The following is an 18,869-nucleotide window of genomic DNA, read 5'->3' on the forward strand; positions in this document are numbered from 1 at the left end:
AAAGCCAACACCTCCTTTGGCCGCCATTCCTTACAGTTCTCTGCTGCCAATGACTGGAACGAATTGCAAAAATCTCTGAAGCTGGAGACTCTTATCTCCCTCACTAACTTTAAGCATCAGTTGTCAGAGCACCTTACCAATCACTGCACCTGTACACAGCCCATCTGAAATTAGCCCACCCAACTACCTCATCCCTATATTGTTATTTATTTTGCTATTTTGCACCCCAGTATCTCTATTTGCACATAATCTCTTGCACATCTAGCATTCCAGTGTTAATACTAATTGTAATTATTTTGCACTATAGCCTATTTATTGCCTTACCTCCATAACTTGCTACATTTGCACACACTGTATATATATTTTCTGTTGTATTTTTTGACTTTATGTTTCTTTACCCCATATGTAACTCTGTTGTTTTTATCGCACTGCTTTGCTTTATCTTGGCCAGGTCGCAGTTGTAAATGAGAACTTGTTCTCAACTGGCTTACCTGGTTAAATAGTCGATATAGTACTCGTTTTACTGTGGATATAGATGCTTTTGTACCTGTTTCCTCCAGCATCTTCACAAAGTCCTTTGCTGTTGTTCTGGGATTGATTTGCACTTTTCGCACCAAAGTACGTTCATCTCTAGGAGACAGAACGCGTCTCCTTCCTGAGCGGTATGATGGCTGTGTGGTCCCATGGTGTTTACTTGCATACTATTGTTTGTACAGATGAACGTGGTACCTTCAGGCGTTTGGAAATTGCTCCCAAGGATGAACCAGACTTGTGGAGGTCTACCATTTTTTTTCTGAGGTATTGGCTGATTTCTTTTGATTTTCCCATGATGTCAAGCAAAGAGGCACTGAGTTTGAAGGTAGGCCTTGAAATACATCCACAGGTACACCTCCAATTGACTCAAATGATGTCAATTAGCCTATCAGAAGCTTCTAAAGCCATGACATCATTTTCTGGAATTTTCCAATCTGTTTAAAGGCACAGTCAACTTAGTGTATGTAAACTTCTGACCCACTGGAATTGTGATACAGTGAACTATAAGTGAAATAATCTGTCTGTAAACAATTGTTGGAAAAATTACTTGTGTCATGCACAAGATGTCCTAACTGACTTGCCAAAACTATAGTTTGTTAACAAGACATTTGTGGAGTGGTTGAAAAACAAAACAAGTTTTATGACTCCAACCTAAGTGTATGTAAACTTCCAACTGCAACTGTAACAATCCTGTCACAACAGACAATGGCAGGAAGATTGTGAATGGCATTTAATTTTCCCGCTGTACTGAATCCGAACTGTGACCCCAAAACTGCAATACGTACCTAACTGTGGGTTTGGTGAACCGTTACACCCTTAGTGGAAATTGTTAAAAGTAGTCCTTGTGAATAGTTGTATAGTTTGTTTAACTTTGCAATCAATGTAAAAAAAAATTGGCATACTTTTTAAAGTAACAAATCTGAGTCTCTGTCGTTCTGTTACTGTGGAATTGCCCAGACCCAGACTTGTCAGCCCTCCAGACATTATTCCCAGAAGAATGCTCTGCTTTCTGGGCCCTCCCCCTCCCATGGAGTGCCTCACTGTTTGTTTTGGGCCACCATGGAGCCTAAAAAGGTGTGTGTTTTGTGTGAGACTAATAGAGTCGTCTGCCTTGATTATCAAAGCCATCAGTTGTTTTGGAGCTGGACAGTTTCCTTCTACATTGTGTTCTCAGCATGGACGCCTTGGACGGCTATGTGTTTGGAGGATGACACCGAGATGTCAGCGTCGGGTCACAGGGCACATGAGGACACTTTGGATTCTGACTATAGCTCACTGTAGCTTTTTGCTTTCAATTTCTCCCATTCTTCTCTGCAGATCCTCTCAAGCTCTGTCAGGTTGGGTGGGGAGCGTTCCTGCACAGCTATTTTCATGTCTCTCCAGAGATGTTAGATCAGGTTCAAGTCCGGGTCCTGACTGGGCCACTCAAGGACATTCAGAGACTTGTCCCAAAGCCTCTCCTGCGTTGTCTTGGCTGTGTCCTTAGGGTCGTTGTCCTGTTGGAAGGTGAACCTTCGCCACAGTCTGAGGTCCTGAGCGCTCTGGCGCAGGTTTTCATCAAGGATCTCTCTGTACTTTGCTCCGTTCATCTTTCCCTCGATCCTGACTAGAAGGATTACTTTATCCTATCCCAGGTATTCCTTAAAGAGGTGGGGTTTCAAGTGTCTCCGGAAGGTGGTGAGTGACTCCGCTGTCCTGGCGTCGTGAGGGAGCTTGTTCCACCATTGGGGTGCCAGAGCAGCGAACAGTTTTGACTGGGCTGAGCGGGAACTGTGCTTCCGCAGAGGTAGGGGGGCCAGCAGGCCAGAGGTGGATGAACGCAATGCCCTCGTTTTGGATGTAGGGACTGATCAGAGCCTGAAGGTACATTTTTACATTTACATTTTAGTCATTTAGCAGACGCTCTTATCCAGAGCGACTTACAGTTAGTGAATACATATATTTTTTTTATACTGCCCCCCCCGTGGGAATCAAACCCACAACCCTGGCGTTGCAAACGCCATGCTCTATCAACTGAGCTACATCCCTGCCGGCCATTCCCTCCCCTACCCTGGACGACGCTGGGCCAATTGTGCGCCGCCCATGAGTCTCCCGGTCGCGGCCGGCTGCGACAGAGCCTGGATTCGAACCAGGATCTCTAGTGGCACAGTTAGCACTGCGATGCAGTGCCTTAGACCACTGCGCCACTCAGGAGTCGGTACAGAGGTGCCGTTCCCCTCACAGCTCCGTAGGCAAGCACCATGGTCTTGTAGCAGATGCAAGCTTCAACTGGAAGCCAGTGGAGTGTGTGGAGGAGCGGGGTGACGTGAGAGAACTTGGGAAGGTTGAACACCAGACGGGCTGCGGCATTCTGGATGAGTTGTAGGGGTTTAATGGCACAGGCAGGGAGCTCAGCCAACAGCGAGTTGCAGTAATCCAGACGGGAGATGACAAGTGCCTGGATTAGGACCTGTGCCGCTTCCTGTGTAAGGCAGGGTCGTACTCTCCGAATGTTGTAGAGCATGAACCTACAGGATCGGGTCACCGCCTTGATGTTAGCGGAGAACGACAGGGTGTTGTCCAGGGTCACGCCAAGGCTCTTTGCACTCTGGGAGGAGGACACACATCTCCACAGAGGAGCTCTGTCAGAGTGACCATCGGTTCTTGGTCACCTCCCTGACCAAGGCCCTTCTCCCCGCATTGCTCAATTTGGCTGGGCAGCCAGCTCTAGGAAGAGTCTTGGTGGTTCCAAACTTCTTCCATTTCAGAATGATGGAGGCCACTGTGTTCTTGGGGACCTTCAATGCTGCAGAAATGTTTTCGTACCCTTCCCCAGATCTGTGCCTTGACACAATCCTGTCTCGGAGCTCTACGGACAATTCCTTCGACCTCATGGCTTGGTTTTTGCTCTGATATGCACTGTCAACTGAGGGACCTTATATAGACTGGTGTGTCCCTTTCCAAATCATGTCCAATCAATTGAATTTACCACAGGTGGACTCCAATAAAGTTGTAGAAACATTTCAAGGATGATCAATGGAAACAGGATGCACCTGAGCTCAATTTCGAGTATCATAGCAAAGGGTCTGAATACTAACGTAAATAAGGTATTTCTGTTTTATTTTTAGTACATTTCTAAAAACCTGTTTTCACTTTGTCATTATGGGGTATTATGTGTAGATTGCTGAAAAAAACTAAACATTTAATCCATTGTAGAATAAGGCTGTAACAAAATGTGGGAAAAGTCAAGGGGTCTGAATACTTTCCGAAGGTAATAAGTGCACACTCAATTTGATTCTGGCTAGTGGTCTAGCAGACTAGCATAACACCCTAAATATCCCTCCACATTGGATTTGATAGGTACAAAACAGTTAACAATATCACAGTCACAGATGGCTCAAATGCAACAATCTAGATCTTCCCGATGATTGCCTTACATTTTGGGTGCAACAACCTACATTTAGTATAACCTAATGTTCAAAATCCCATGCAGCCTACCTTTTTTAACTGTAAAATTATTTATGGATTGATTTTATTAGCACCCCAAACGTGGCACGTGGACTAATTTACTTCAGACCGGCTGCCCCCACAGTCGCCCCACATGCTGTTCCATTTATATGCCCCCCCCTTTTTAAAGCAGCTCTCTCAGGACACACCCACAGCTAAAAATAAAAAATCATATTTGGAACACCCTCCTGAAAGCAGACGCAAATTGTGAACACGTACTTATACACACGTACACACTCCACGCATTCGAGGACTATTTGGGCACCCACCCAGACTGTCTGCTCAGACCTGTAGGCCTATTTGCGTTCACTGCCACCTTGATTCCCTACTCAAACCACCCAGTCACCATCCAGTGATTGAAGCAGGACTTGGGTGCTCTTTCGTTGGGGGGGGGGTTCCGCCACTCTGCAGAGTCTGCCAGCCATGGATTTCTGGGGAGATATTGTCAATTTGAAGAGTACCACAGCAGCCAAAGCTCCATGTGTGGTATGTGTGTTCTGGTCTGTATTGGGAATAGGCATGTGCTTTTTTCATAGCAGTGTGGTTTTTTAAAAAGTACTTTAAGTTTTAAGAGCCTATTACTGTACCAGTGATGGAAGAGTAGGAACCCAAATAACAAGCAAGTTAAACTCACTGAATTACTCTGAAACCATCGTCTTTTAGCTATTTTAGTAGAAGCAGCACTTGCTAAATGGGTAGTTCTCTAGAAGTTCCCACCATATGGTTTAGCTACCAGGCCCAGCAACCGTACAACCGCTAAATGAAAAACTTTCCAGTTCATGAACTTGGCTATTAGGCCATATTGTTTCTATTCTCTACTGCAGAAAATTCAACCTTTAGAAAACCGTGGTGGTGGTAGGAGGCTCCTACTGACTGGATTGTTGCTGCTTTCCAGAGCAGTAGCACTGGACCACATGGCATATTTCATCATCAGGAGGTAGCCTATCTGTCTATTTCACCCTGTGTGTCGAATTATATTTACAAGGCACTCCTTGGTTGTACAAAAACCTTTGGCAGCGATTGTTAAACTCATGTAGTGCCCTGAAATGGTGCACGGCGTCTAGACTAGCCCCGAACATGACAGGTCAGTCAGTGGCATATATCATATGTGACAGGAGGCTGATCTGCCTAGAAAGTTAGTGAAATGTTGCCAACTGCCACTTACTTTTTAATGTCGTCTGTTGAGTTGGTCTCTAATAAATAGACCTACTTCGTGTTCATTAGGTTCAGTCTAACTTCTCTTGGGTTCATGGTTGTTACAGAACAATTGTCCCTGGTTAGGAGGAGAATGCAGAGTGATGTAGAGACCGAGAGATACAGTGGGGGAAAACAAGTATTTAGTCAGCCACCAATTGTGCAAGTTCTCCCACTTAAAAAGATGAGAGGCCTGTAATTTTCATCATAGGTACACGTCAACTATGACAGACAAAATGAGAAAAAGATTTCCAGAAAATCACATTGTAGGATTTTTTATGAATTTATTTGCAAATTATGGTGGAAAATAAGTATTTAGTCAATAACAAAAGTTTCTCAATACTTTGTTATATACCCTTTGTTGGCAATGACACAGGTCAAACGTTTTCTGTAAGTCTTCACAAGGTTTTCACACACTGTTGCTGGTATTTTGGCCCATTCCTCCATGCAGATCTCCTCTAGAGCAGTGATGTTTTGGGGCTGTCGCTGGGCAACACAGACTTTCAACTCCCTCCAAAGATTTTCTATGGGGTTGAGATCTGGAGACTGGCTAGGCCACTCCAGGACCTTGAAATGCTTCTTACGAAGCCACTCCTTCGTTGCCCGGGCGGTGTGTTTGGGATCATTGTCATGCTGAAAGACCCAGCCACGTTTCATCTTCAATGCCCTTGCTGATGGAAGGAGGTTTTCACTCAAAATGTCACGATACATGGCCCCATTCATTCTTTCCTTTACACGGATCAGTCGTCCTGGTCCCTTTGCAGAAAAACAGCCCCAAAGCATGATGTTTCCACCCCATGCTTCACAGTAGGTATGGTGTTCTTTGGATGCAACTCAGCATTCTTTGTCCTCCAAACACGACGAGTTGAGTTTTTACCAAAAAGTTATATTTTGGTTTCATCTGACCATATGACATTCTCCCAATCCTCTTCTGGATCATCCAAATGCACTCTAGCAAACTTCAGACAGGCCTGGACATGTACTGGCTTAAGCAGGGGGACACATCTGGCACTGCAGGATTTGAGTCCCTGGCGGCGTAGTGTGTTACTGATGGTAGGCTTTGTTACTTTGGTCCCAGCTTTCTGCAGGTCATTCACTAGGTCCCCCTGTGTGGTTCTGGGATTTTTGCTCACCGTTCTTGTGATCATTTTGACCCCACGGGGTGAGATCTTGCGTGGAGCCCCAGATCGAGGGAGATTATCAGTGGTCTTGTATGTCTTCCATTTCCTAATAATTGCTCCCACAGTTGATTTCATCAAACCAAGCTGCTTACCTATTGCAGATTCAGTCTTCCCAGCCTGGTGCAGGTCTACAATTTTGTTTCTGGTGTCCTTTGACAGCTCTTTGGTCTTGGCCATAGTGGAGTTTGGAGTGTGACTGTTTGAGGTTGTGGACAGGTGTCTTTTATACTGATAACAAGTTCAAACAGGTGCCATTAATACAGGTAACGAGTGGAGGACAGAGGAGCCTCTTAAAGAAGAAGTTACAGGTCTGTGAGAGCCAGAAATCTTGCTTGTTTGTAGGTGACCAATTACTTATTTTCCACCATAATTTGCAAATAAATTCATTAAAAATCCTACAATGTGATTTTCTGGGTTTTTTTCTTCTCAATTTGTCTGTCATAGTTGACGTGTACCTATGATGAAAATTACAGGCCTCTCTCATCTTATTAAGTGGGAGAACTTGCACAATTGGTGGCTGACTAAATACTTTTTTCCCCCACTGTAGCTAGAGAGAGAGAATGCAAGCTGGAGAGATGGATAACACAAACTTGTAAAGTTTGGGTAACTCAAATCTAAACACTGTATGCGTCTGTGTCGTGCTACTAAGACAGCCTGTCTTTGGACTCAGGGCGTGCTGGCCTGTGCCCAACACAAATATTTACCTCAGCGCTCACCCCCGCAGGTGCTGTCCAGCCGCCTAGGCTTTATTCAGCAGGGACATCCCTCTGTCTGAGTCATTCCCCTTGGCTATAGCGTTCAAAGGCCTTTCTCCTGATTAGGCCTATAGAGTAGGCTACAATGTCTCTTATAATTAACCTATCGTAGCAGGCGTAAGAGAAACACCTGAAACTAGATCCCCCTACATACTAGTCTTGCCAGGAAGAGAAATGTTCTCTTCTGCACTGTTCAACCAATCCAGTAAATGTGGAGGAGTTAAGATGGGAGTGTCACCTTGTTAACGTCCAAAAAGCGGAAGTCTCGTCACAGGCTCTTTTTTTCTATTTCCCCTGAAAACCGGAACATCCAGTTGTTGGGGACTCGGCAGAGGCTACTTTTAATTGTAATTCTATCCAATGGTAATGGCATCTGCCATATCAACTGAACGATGACAGTTTGGAGTTGTTCTTGTACGTGGTGTAGTTAGCCTATAGTGTATGGAAAATGCAGGATCTTTCCCATGACTGTTTTAAGAGGCTATCAGAATAGACTTATGATTAGCCTATAGGCCTATTTCTTTGTTAGGTCCAGTCTTGAAGCAGATGAAGCTCTACTATTACACTATTGCCTGTGTGGTCTTAGTGAGATGGCTGGATTAGGGAGTCCTATTGAATTTGACTGCTGTGTTAAAAGGTGTAACCTAATAGGAAGTGTAAGACCTAGAACAGGAAGTTAACTTCACACGGCTCCAACTGCCACCCAATGTGACCTGTATTACCCTCTTCCATTGTGTATCTCCGACGCTGTGCTTCGTGGTCAATAGGATTGACTACGTAGGCCCACGTTTTTTTTTTATTGCCTCATTATTTCCTTCCTACCCTCTAGTGTCTAGGGTGTGTTGTACAATTCTATCAATGCTTAAAGATGCACTAGGAAGAAATCGCTCTGCCATTTCCTGGTTGTTAAAATTCGAATAGTTCGCCTAATTTCAGTTTGTGACAAAACAAGCAAGTATAGTGTAGAGAATCATTGTACCATCTAAACCGCTGTGAAATATATCTTCCATAACCAAAAGTATTGTGTTTGAAGCTGGTGTACAAAACCTAAAGTAAATGACGCAAAAACCAAACTGAAGAACGGGAAGCATAGAAATAGAGCATGTAGATCAGATCTACCACTTAGACTTGCTTTTAGTGAGAATAATAGATCTATATCTCACATTTCTATGTGAATTTTTTCAGGTCGCACAAAAAGTTACATATTGCAGCTTTAAAACAACTTGCTCTTTGGGAACTATGAAGATTTAGGCTATTGAATAAATATCCTTTCTCTCTGCATCACCACCAAATGTACATTCCGTTCTCTTTTTGTGTTTTGTTGAAATCTGCCAACTGATTTGTATTTCTCCTTGTCGTCACCAGGGGAACGATGATGAGGCGGTGGTGGACCTGGGGAAGACGAGCTCCACCATTCACACCAACTTTGAGAAAGAGGAGCTAGAGAGTAAGTCTGATTTTAGTGTTTATATATACACACACAAAGTATCAAATGTGCCCGGATCCTATCCATGTTGACAGTATACACTGAGTACACACAGTAGTATCAAAGAAGCCCATGGAATTTTAACAATTTATCTCCAACCCACATTCATTTGCATGCATGCATGCATGCACACACACACACACACACACACACACACACACACACACACACACACACACACACGCTGTAGCTGCATCCCCTCCCAAGAAGCTGTGCTTGGGGAGACCAGGCTTTGTGAGGTGAACTTGAACACTAATAACTTGTAACCCCTGGCTAATGAGGTAGAGAACAGTGTAACTTGTAACCCCTGGCTAATGAGGTAGAGAACAGTGTAACTTGTAACCCATGGCTAATGAGGTAGAGAACGGTGTAACTTGTAACCCATGGCTAATGAGGTAGAGAACAGTGTAACTTGTAACCCATGGCTAATGAGGTAGAGAACAGTGTAACTTGTAACCCCTGGCTAATGAGGTAGAGAACAGTGTAACTTGTAACCCATGGCTAATGAGGTAGAGAACAGTGTAACTTGTAACCCATGGCTAATGAGGTAGAGAACAGTGTAACTTGTAACCCCTGGCTAATGAGGTAGAGAACAGTGTAACTTGTAACCCCTGGCTAATGAGGTAGAGAACAGTGTAACTTGTAACCCATGGCTAATGAGGTAGAGAACAGTGTAACTTGTAACCCATGGCTAATGAGGTAGAGAACAGTGTAACTTGTAACCCCTGGCTAATGAGGTAGAGAATAGTGTAACTTGTAACCCATGGCTAATGAGGTAGAGAACAGTGTAACTTGTAACCCATGGCTAATGAGGTAGAGAACAGTGTAACTTGTAACCCATGGCTAATGAGGTAGAGAACAGTGTAACTTGTAACCCCTGGCTAATGAGGTAGAGAACAGTGTAACTTGTAACCCATGGCTAATGAGGTAGAGAACAGTGTAACTTGTAACCCATGGCTAATGAGGTAGAGAACAGTGTAACTTGTAACCCCTGGCTAATGAGGTAGAGAACAGTGTGAGAATGTCATGCATTAGCTGCTCCTCCCCCCACCCTAGTGGCAGCTCTAACAGCATTACTGTGGACTAGCCTGAAGCTCTGGCCTTCACTCATTTAATAGAGCCTGCTCTTTCACTCCCCCTTCATTCTCTCTGACTCTCTCTAGAACACTATCTCACTCATTCACATAATCACACGGTTGGTACAGGCAGACCCAACCTCTATGTTCCCCTTCCACTACTCTGTCCTTCTCTCCTCACCTCCACACTTCTCTAAAGTAATATCTGTCCCTCTCTCCTCACCTCCACACTTCGCTAAAGTAATATATGTCCCTCTCTCCTCACCTCCACACTTCTCTAAAGCAGGGACGACTCCTACTGCGCAGAACATTACAGCTGACAACCAGAGGTGCTAATGGAAACCACAGAGGAAAACCTCTGACCTGAATGTTATTTATTCCTAGGAATGTCCAGGGATACAATAAAGATGTTAGCTGGAAGCCTGGAACAATAAAGATGTTAGCTGGAAGCCTGGAACAATAAAGATGTTAGCTGGAAGCCTGGAACAATAAAGATGTTAGCTGGAAGCCTGGAACAATAAATATGTTAGTTATATTATTAGGGTTGTTGTGCATCTCTGTCATCCATGTAAATGAAAGGAACTAAGTACTTTTGGACAGGAAAGCCTGCAGGGGTGCAGCTGAGGATCACAGTTGGACCTTTTTTAGATCATCCAGAGAGGAACTGGGTGGATTAGGTAGTGTTGTTCTCTATGTAATGCTCCCTAATGCAAGGCTCACAGCTCACCTTTAAGCAACCACAGCATGGGACACTTAATTTAGGGAGGACACAACTTCTTAGGTCTTAGAGATTTATTACTGCTAAAAACTCCCCATGGCTAATAATAGGGGAAAAATATCAAGACGCAGGCCCCCACTCTCAAATACTACGTTTTTGTAGTTTTTTTTGTGTATGAATTCTTTCCCCATTGGACTTAGTGGGCTATAACATATTACATGTATGTAACAGGGGTGTGATGAAGACCATCCTCCTGGTCTGTTTATCTGCTCTGTCCAGACTGACGTCAGTAGTATGCCATACAGAAGGGTTTAACGTTCCCAGCTCTCAAAAGATAAAGTGTGTTTTATAAGCACAAAGAGCAGCCTGCATGTCCTGCTCCTCCTTTAGCCTTCTCTCCTTTCCCAATGTCCTGACGACGAGCAGTGAGTAGGGAGCAGTGGGTCTTAGGCAGTGACTTCCTTTCTATCCATTCTTAGTTGCTGTCAGAATGGCACGTACTCATCCATTCATTTAATGCTTCAGGTATGGCCACTTGATACGACAGAAATTGAGAGAAGGATCAGAGGAAAGGTTTTTTTCATGTGTGACGCACGTAAACGACAAAGGGGTGGGTCAGAGTAGGTTTCCATAATGTGGAGTCTGATGGTGACTCAGGAAGGCTGCAGTGTATGAAAACAACCACATTTGTCTCATGCAAGTTTGGGCGATCTAAAGATTGGAGAATGCTAAAATCGGACTATGTATATTACGAATAAACATACTGACATTACATAATACATTTTATTTAATTTTTTTATGCCGTGTATATACCCAGCCCTACTGCAGATAAGACTGTTAAACGTGATAGACCGTGATTGACCATGCCTCTCTCTACCCTGTCTCCAGGTCACAGAGCGGTCTATGTGGGTGTCCATGTTCCTCTGGGCAGAGAGACCAAACGGAGACACCACCGCCACCGTGGCAACAGACACCACCGCAAGAGGAGAGACCGCTCGGACCGTGAAGATGGACGAGAGTCTCCTTCTTATGGTAGCTAAGACTAGTTCCCTCTCCCACCTCAACGTCTGCTTTAGCTTCACTGTCCTCAGATCAGCTCTGTTGTCATATCTCCATTCTCCAGCCCTGTTTCCTATGCCAAACCTTTTCTGGGGGTTTTCTGCTGATATTCCCTTTGCTGTACTACATTACCCATCTTCCACACCTGTACCCCTGTGTTTCCAGACACCCCGTCCCAGCGGGTCCAGTTCATCCTGGGGACAGAGGATGATGATGAGGAACACATGCCCCACGACCTGTTCACTGAGCTGGACGAGCTGTTCTTCAGGGACGGACACGTCTACGAGTGGAGGGAGACAGCCAGGCACGACACACACCCTTCCTCACTACTCCTATTGGATATTTCCTCATCAAACCTCATAAACAGCTCCTTTAATCGTGTGTGTGTGTGTGTGTGTGTGTGTGTGTGTGTGTGTGTGTGTGTGTGTGTGTGTGTGTGTGTGTGTGTGTGTGTGTGTGTGTGTGTGTGTGTGTGTGTGTGTGTGTGTGTGTGTGTGTGTGTGTGTGTGTGTGTGTGTGTGTGTGTGTGTGTGTGTGTGTGTGTGTGTGTGTGTGTGTGTGTGTGTGTGTGTGTGTGTGTGTGTGTGTGTAGGTGGCTAAAGTTTGAGGAAGACGTGGAGGATGGAGGGGAGCGTTGGAGTAAGCCCTACGTGGCCACGCTGTCTCTACACAGCCTCTTCGAGCTCCGCAGCTGCATCCTCAACGGCACTGTCATGTTGGACATGAGAGCTAACACTATTGAGGAGATCGCTGGTGAGTGTGTGTATGCATGTCTCTCTGCAGACATTTCACTGTTTTACTAGCTAGGTGTGTATGGGTGGGTGTGTGAATGAGAGAGTTTTGGCTATGTGTGAGTCTGAAAGTTGAATGTGTTGACCATGTAACAGTTGAATAAAGCCTGTAACAGTTGAATAAATCATGTAACAGTTGAGTAAAGCATGCGGTCTACCCTGTGCCCCCCATAGACATGGTGATAGACAGCATGGTGGCGTCAGCTCAGCTGGAGGAGGGGTTGAGGCAGAAGGTGAGGGAGGCCATGTTGAAGAGACATCACCACCAGAATGAGAAGAAGCTCAGCAACCGCATCCCTCTGGTGCGCTCCTTCGCTGACATCGGCAAGAAACAATCTGACCCACACCTGCTTGAGAGAAACGGTGAGGGCCCTCGCTGCACTTCTCCTTTTCTCTACTGCTCGCTATCCCCTCATTTCAGCTTTTCACTATTTTTTCTATTAAATAATATTTTATTTACACCCTTTTTTACTAAAGTTTTGACAGATTTAATGTATGCACTATGGAGGTGTTTAAAAAAAAAAAAAAAAAAAAAAAAGTGGGTTGGGTCTTTAAAGAGCCATATGGTGTCAGTTGGCTGAAGTACAGAGTGACAAGACGATGGGCAGGCTCTGATTGGTGCATGGGTCTTTTGCTGGCATGTGATTTGCCCATTGTGACTGTTCTTGAACACTGCAGTGATAAGTCTGAGATGAGTTTGTTTTGTGCACTGGATTGTGTTTTCTCCTGGAAAGATGGTTTTGTGAATAGGTTTTTGTGTTGAACTGTTGTAGTAGGCTAATAGTTAATAACTTATAACCAAAGTAAATCTGTGCACATGTCATCATGTTGCACTTAAATCACAGTTGAAGATTATTGGTCAACTTCCCCTTGCTTGTGATTGGTCCGTTTGAGTGACCTATAGTATATCCTTATTAAAGTGTGATGTAACCGTGGGATTTATTTAGTTTTTGTAACATTGCACAATGGTTGCTAAACAGTGTTTTTGAATGTGTTATGAACATGTTCGCTGCTGTTTGTGGGCGGTTGGCATTATGACAGATGTTAATTTGCCTTGACTTAATCTCTCCTGGTTTAGTGCGGATCCATGTACAGTACCAGTCAAAAGTTTGGACACACCTACTCATTCCAGGGTTTTTCTTTATTTTTACTATTTTCTACATTGTAGAATAATAGTGAAGACATCAGCACTATGAAATAATACATATGGAATCATGTAGTAACCAAAAAAAGTGTTAAACAAATCCAAATATATTTGAGATTCTTCAAATAGCCACCAAATGATAGTCCCACTAAGCCCAAACCAGAAGGGATGGCGTATCGCTGTAGAATGCTGTGGTAGCCATGCTGGTTAAGTGTGCCTTGAATTCTAAATAAATCACAGACAGTGTCACCAGCAAAGCACCCCCACACCATAACACTTGAACTCTGTGAAGCATTTATTTGGGCTGTAATTTCTGAGGCTGGTAACTCTAATGAACTTATCCTCTGCAGCAGAGGTAACTTCCATTCCTGTGACGGACCTCATGAGAGCCAGTTTCATCATAGCGCTTGATGGTTTTTGCAACTGCACGTGAAGAAACTTTCAAAGTTCTTGAAATGTTCCGTATTGACTGACCTTCATGTCTTAAAGTAATGATGGACTGTCGTTTCTCTTTGCTTATTTGAGCTGTTCTGGCCATAATATGGACTTGGTGTTTGACCAAATAGGGCTATCTCCCCCCCCCACACCTTGTCACAACACAACTGATTGGCTCATACGCATTAAGAAGGAAAGAAATTCCACAGATTAACTTTTTAAGAAGGCACACCTGTTAATTGAAATGCATTCCAGGTGACTACCTCATGAAGCTGGTTGAGAGAATGCCAAGAGTGTGCAAAGCTGTCATCAAGGCAAAGGGTGGCTATTTGAAGAATCTCAAATATAAAATATATTTTGATTTGTTTAACACTTCTTTGGTTAGTACATTATTTTTAATGTGTGATTTCATAGTTTTGATGTCTTCACTATTACTCTGCAATGTAAAAAATAAAATAAAATAAAGGAAAAACCCTTGAATGAGTAGGTGTGTCCAACTTTTGACTGGTAGTGTACGTTCTATGTGATGTTTTGGGACGTACTGAATATGCCCCTGCTGTTTGTCTTGGACTTCCGCTAACAAGACACTTCCAATGCCTGGGCTTCTTAGCATGAAGAGCATCGTTCCCAACACACATTTAGGATTTCTACCCTTCTCACCTTGATTTATTTTTCCTCTCCTTCTTTCCTGCTTTCCTTTTTCCATCCTGTCTTATCTCTCCTTTCCCAACTACCCTTGCCCCCTCCATAGGGAGTCTCTCCGCCTACTGCCCCTCCCTCCTGCGACACACCTCCACCGCCACCACCCCTCCCTCTTCAAGGGAGTCCAGGGGGTCTCAGTTCCTCAACCACCTCAGCCGCCTCCTGCTCAGCGCCAGCGCCCCTTCCTCCCCCCTCAGCACCCCCCAGGACACCCCTCCCCTAGCCAGACACAGAGCCTCCACCCCTCCCTGCCCGTCCTCCACCCTTCCCTGCTCGTCCTCCACCCCTCCTCTGACTGACCCAGACCTAGACCCAGAGATTGGGTTGGCATCTGGGGAGGGCAAGAACTGGAGTATCCCCAGTGTGGTGGTCCATGCTCCAGATGGGGAGGAACTGAAGCTCCAGTCCTGTCTAGTCAATGACCACAAGGAGGAGTCTGAGGGTGCAGACCCCGCCCACCTGGTGCAGCTCCTCACCCCACCTCCAGCAGGTTCAATATCCTGCAAATAGCATGAAACCCTTCCTCACCTTACAAAATCTGACCCCTCTCCCTCTCGGTCCTTTACATTGTGTGTGTGTCTGTGTGTGTGATGACTTGTGAAGCACATATATGTTTTAGGCAGTTCATTTTGACACTTCATTTTGACAGTTCGTTGCAAAATAGATATATTTTGGTCTTTTAGTAGTAAATCTAGCTCTTTTTGCCCCCAGCGGTTCAACTCTACCATTGAAATCGTGATGTAGAGGCACCTTGAGAAGGTTCAAGGGAGGATTTCGGTATGAAATAAACTCCCTTCTAGATGTGCTTGGTGGTACCACCTCAAGGCTTACTATAAAAACGGTGACAGCGTGCCTTATTTGGCAATGGTCTTGGTAAGTGGAGTGTGCCAATATATTTAGCATGACGCTTCCTTGACTAGACTACTGACATTACACAAAATTAAAAAGGCAGTAAGGCACATTTCTGCATAAATCAAATGACATTTTATTTGTCACATGCGCCAAATACAACAGGTGTAGACCTTAACGTGAAACGCTTACAAGCCCTTAACCAACAATGCAGTTTTAAGAAAAATAGAGTTAATTCCAACGATTTTACTGAGTTACAGTTCATTTAAGGAAATCAGTCAATTAAAATAAAATACATTCAGGGCTTCCTGAGTGGCGCATTAGTCTAAGGCACTGCATCGCAGTGCGAGAGGTGTTACTACAGACCCGGGTTAATTCCCGGGCTGTGCCACAACCGGCCGTGGCCGGGAGTCTCATAGGACGGCGCACAATTGGCGCAACGTCGTCCAGGTTAGGGGAGGGTTTTCCTCCGACACATTGGTGCTTCCGGGTTAAGCTGGTTAAGGAGCATGGTTAGGCGGGTCATGTTTCGGAGGATGCATGACTCCACCTTCGCCTCTCCCGAGCCCATTGGGGAGTTGCAGTGATGAGACGATCAAAAAAGATGCTAATTATGCCCTAATCTATGGATTTCATATGACTGGGCAGGGGCGCAGCCATAGGTGGGAGCCAAGCCTAGCCAATCAGAATGAGTTTTTCCCCAAAAAAGGGCTTTATTACAGACAGAAATACTCCTCAGTTTCATCAGCTGTCCGGGTGGCTGGTCTCAGACGATCCCGCAGGTGAAGAAGCCGGATGTGGAGATCCTGGGCTGGCGTGGTCTGCAGTTATGAGGCCGGTTGGACGTACTGCCAAATTCTCTAAAACGGTAGAGAAATTAACATTCAATTATCTGGCAACCACTCTGGGGGACATTCCTGCAGTCAGCATGCCAATTTGCACGCTCCCTCAACTTGAGACATCTGTGGCATTGTGTTGTGTGACAAAACTGCACATTTTAGTGGACTTCTATTGTCCCCAGCACAAGGTACACCTGTGTAATTATCATGCTGTTTAATCCACTTCTTGATATGCCACAACTGTCAGGTGGATGGATTAACTTGGCAAAGGAGAAATGCTCACTAACAGGGATGTAAGCACATTTGTGCTCAAAATTTGAGATCAATAACATTTTGTGCGGTCCCCAGGAGCTGAAACATGGGACCAACACTTTACATGTTGCATTTATATTTTTGTGTGTGTACCCAAGACCAATCTGAGTTAATTTGACCAAGAGCTACTGCATACAGTGCATTCGGAACGTATTCAGACCCCTTCACTTTTTCCACATTTTGTTACGTTACAGCCTTATTCTAAAATGGAATAAATTATTTGTTTTCCTCAATCTACACACAATACTCATTTTAATGACAAAGCGAAAACAGGTTTTTAGAAATGTTTGCAAATTAAAAAACTAATAAAAACAGAAATACCTTATTTACATAGGGGATTTGAACTTACACCGCAAGATGTCAGGAACTTGCCACCTTACCACTGTGCGCTAACTGTCCAGAGCCATATTTCCTCACAATGCACATTCTTTTATTATCAGAGCATGCCAGTGGACTTCTAGTAAGTATACTTTAGTGACAAAGTGTTGGGATCAGGTACAACTACGTTTACCCACTCCCAAAAATGAATATTTATTTATTCCCCCGCCACCCACAACTTCTAGGTGGTCCTCTGTAGCTCAGCTGGTAGAGCACGGCGCTTGTAACGCCAAGGTAGTGGGTTCGATCCCCGGGACCACCCATACACACAAAATGTATGCATGCATGACTGTAAGTCGCTTTGGATAAAAGCGTCTGCTAAATGGCATATTATATTATTATTATTATATTATTATATTATATTATTCTCACCTGTAAATTTGAAGGGTTTGGGCAAAGGCTGAAATTGGAGTTGAGAGATACCCTTTAACAAAGTTTGGTAACTCTTTTACATTAAGTTGCCCCCATGTTATTGTAATCTGGCACTATTACCACTGGCTAATAAATGATGTCAGGGTTTAATGTGAGGCATGCTCAGGTTTCACACACACACACACACACACACACACACACACACACACACACACACACACACACACACACACACACACACACACATACAGTGAGGGGAAAAAAGTATTTGATCCCCTGCTGATTTTGTACGTTTGCCCACTGACAAAGAAATGATCAGTCTATAATTTTAATGGTAGGTTTATTTGAACAGTGAGAGACAGAATAACAACAAAAAATTCCAGAAAAACACATGTCAAAAATTTTATAAATTGATTTGCATTTTAATGAGGGAAATAAGTATTTGACCCCCTCTCAATCAGAAAGATTTCTGGCTCCCAGGTGTCTTTTTATACAGGTAACGAGCTGAGATTAGGAGCACACTCTTAAAGGGAGTGCTCCTAATCTCAGTTTGTTACCTGTATAAAAGACACCTGTCCACAGAAGCAATCAATCAATCAGATTCCAAACTTTCCACCATGGCCAAGACCAAAGAGCTCTCCAAGGATGTCAGGGACAAGATTGTAGACCTACACAAGGCTGGAATGGACTACAAGACCATCGCCAAGCAGCTTGGTGAGAAGGTGACAACAGTTGGTGCGATTATTCGCAAATGGAAGAAACACAAAAGAACTGTCAATCTCCCTTGGCCTGGGGCTCCATGCAAGATCTCACCTCGTGGAGTTGCAATGATCATGAGAACGGTGAGGAATCTGCCCAGAACTACACAGGAGGATCTTGTCAATGATCTCAAGGCAGCTGGGACCATAGTCACCAAGAAAACAATTGGTAACACACTACGCCGTGAAGGACTGAAATCCTGCAGCACCCGCAAGGTCGCCCTGCTCAAGAAAGCACATATACATGCCCGTCTGAAGTTTGCCAATGAACATCTGAATGATTCAGAGGAGAACTGGGTGAAAGTGTTGTGGTCAGATGAGACCAAAATCGAGCTCTTTGGCATCAACTCAACTCGCCGTGTTTGGAGGAGGAGGAATGCTGCCTATGACCCCAAGAACACCATCCCCACCATCAAACATGGAGGTGGAAACATTATGCTTTGGGGGTGTTTTTCTGCTAAGGGGACAGGACAATTTCACCGCATCAAAGGGACGATGGACAGGGCCCTGTACTGTCAAATCTTGGGTGAGAACCTCCTTCCCTCAGCCAGGGCATTGAAAATGGGTCGTGGATGGGTATTCCAGCATGACAATGACCCAAAACACACGGCCAAGGCAACAAAGGAGTGGCTCAAGAAGAAGCACATTAAGGTCCTGGAGTGGCCTAGCCGGTCTCCAGACCTTAATCCCATAGAAAATCTGTGGAAGGTGGCCAAACGTCAGCCTCGAAACCTTAATTACTTGGAGATCTGCAAAGAGGAGTGGGACAAAATCCCTCCTGACATGTGTGCAAACCTGGT

General features: G+C 44.5%; 1 protein-coding gene across 1 annotated transcript in view; it reads left to right on the forward strand.

Moving 5' to 3' along the window:
• The window catches only part of LOC311125831 (sodium bicarbonate cotransporter 3-like), a 71,608-nt gene that overhangs the window by 21,962 nt on the left and 30,777 nt on the right, over positions 1 to 18,869 (forward strand). The window contains exons 2-6 of the mRNA XM_084158443.1: positions 8,516 to 8,597; positions 11,319 to 11,462; positions 11,655 to 11,793; positions 12,082 to 12,242; positions 12,455 to 12,643. Coding sequence (XP_084014569.1) covers positions 8,516 to 8,597; positions 11,319 to 11,462; positions 11,655 to 11,793; positions 12,082 to 12,242; positions 12,455 to 12,643 — 715 coding nt within the window. The remainder of the gene's footprint in view (positions 1 to 8,515; positions 8,598 to 11,318; positions 11,463 to 11,654; positions 11,794 to 12,081; positions 12,243 to 12,454; positions 12,644 to 18,869) is intronic.

This window comes from Coregonus lavaretus, assembly GCF_964263955.1.
Source record: "Coregonus lavaretus genome assembly, chromosome: 3".
Classification (NCBI taxonomy): domain Eukaryota; kingdom Metazoa; phylum Chordata; class Actinopteri; order Salmoniformes; family Salmonidae; genus Coregonus; species Coregonus lavaretus.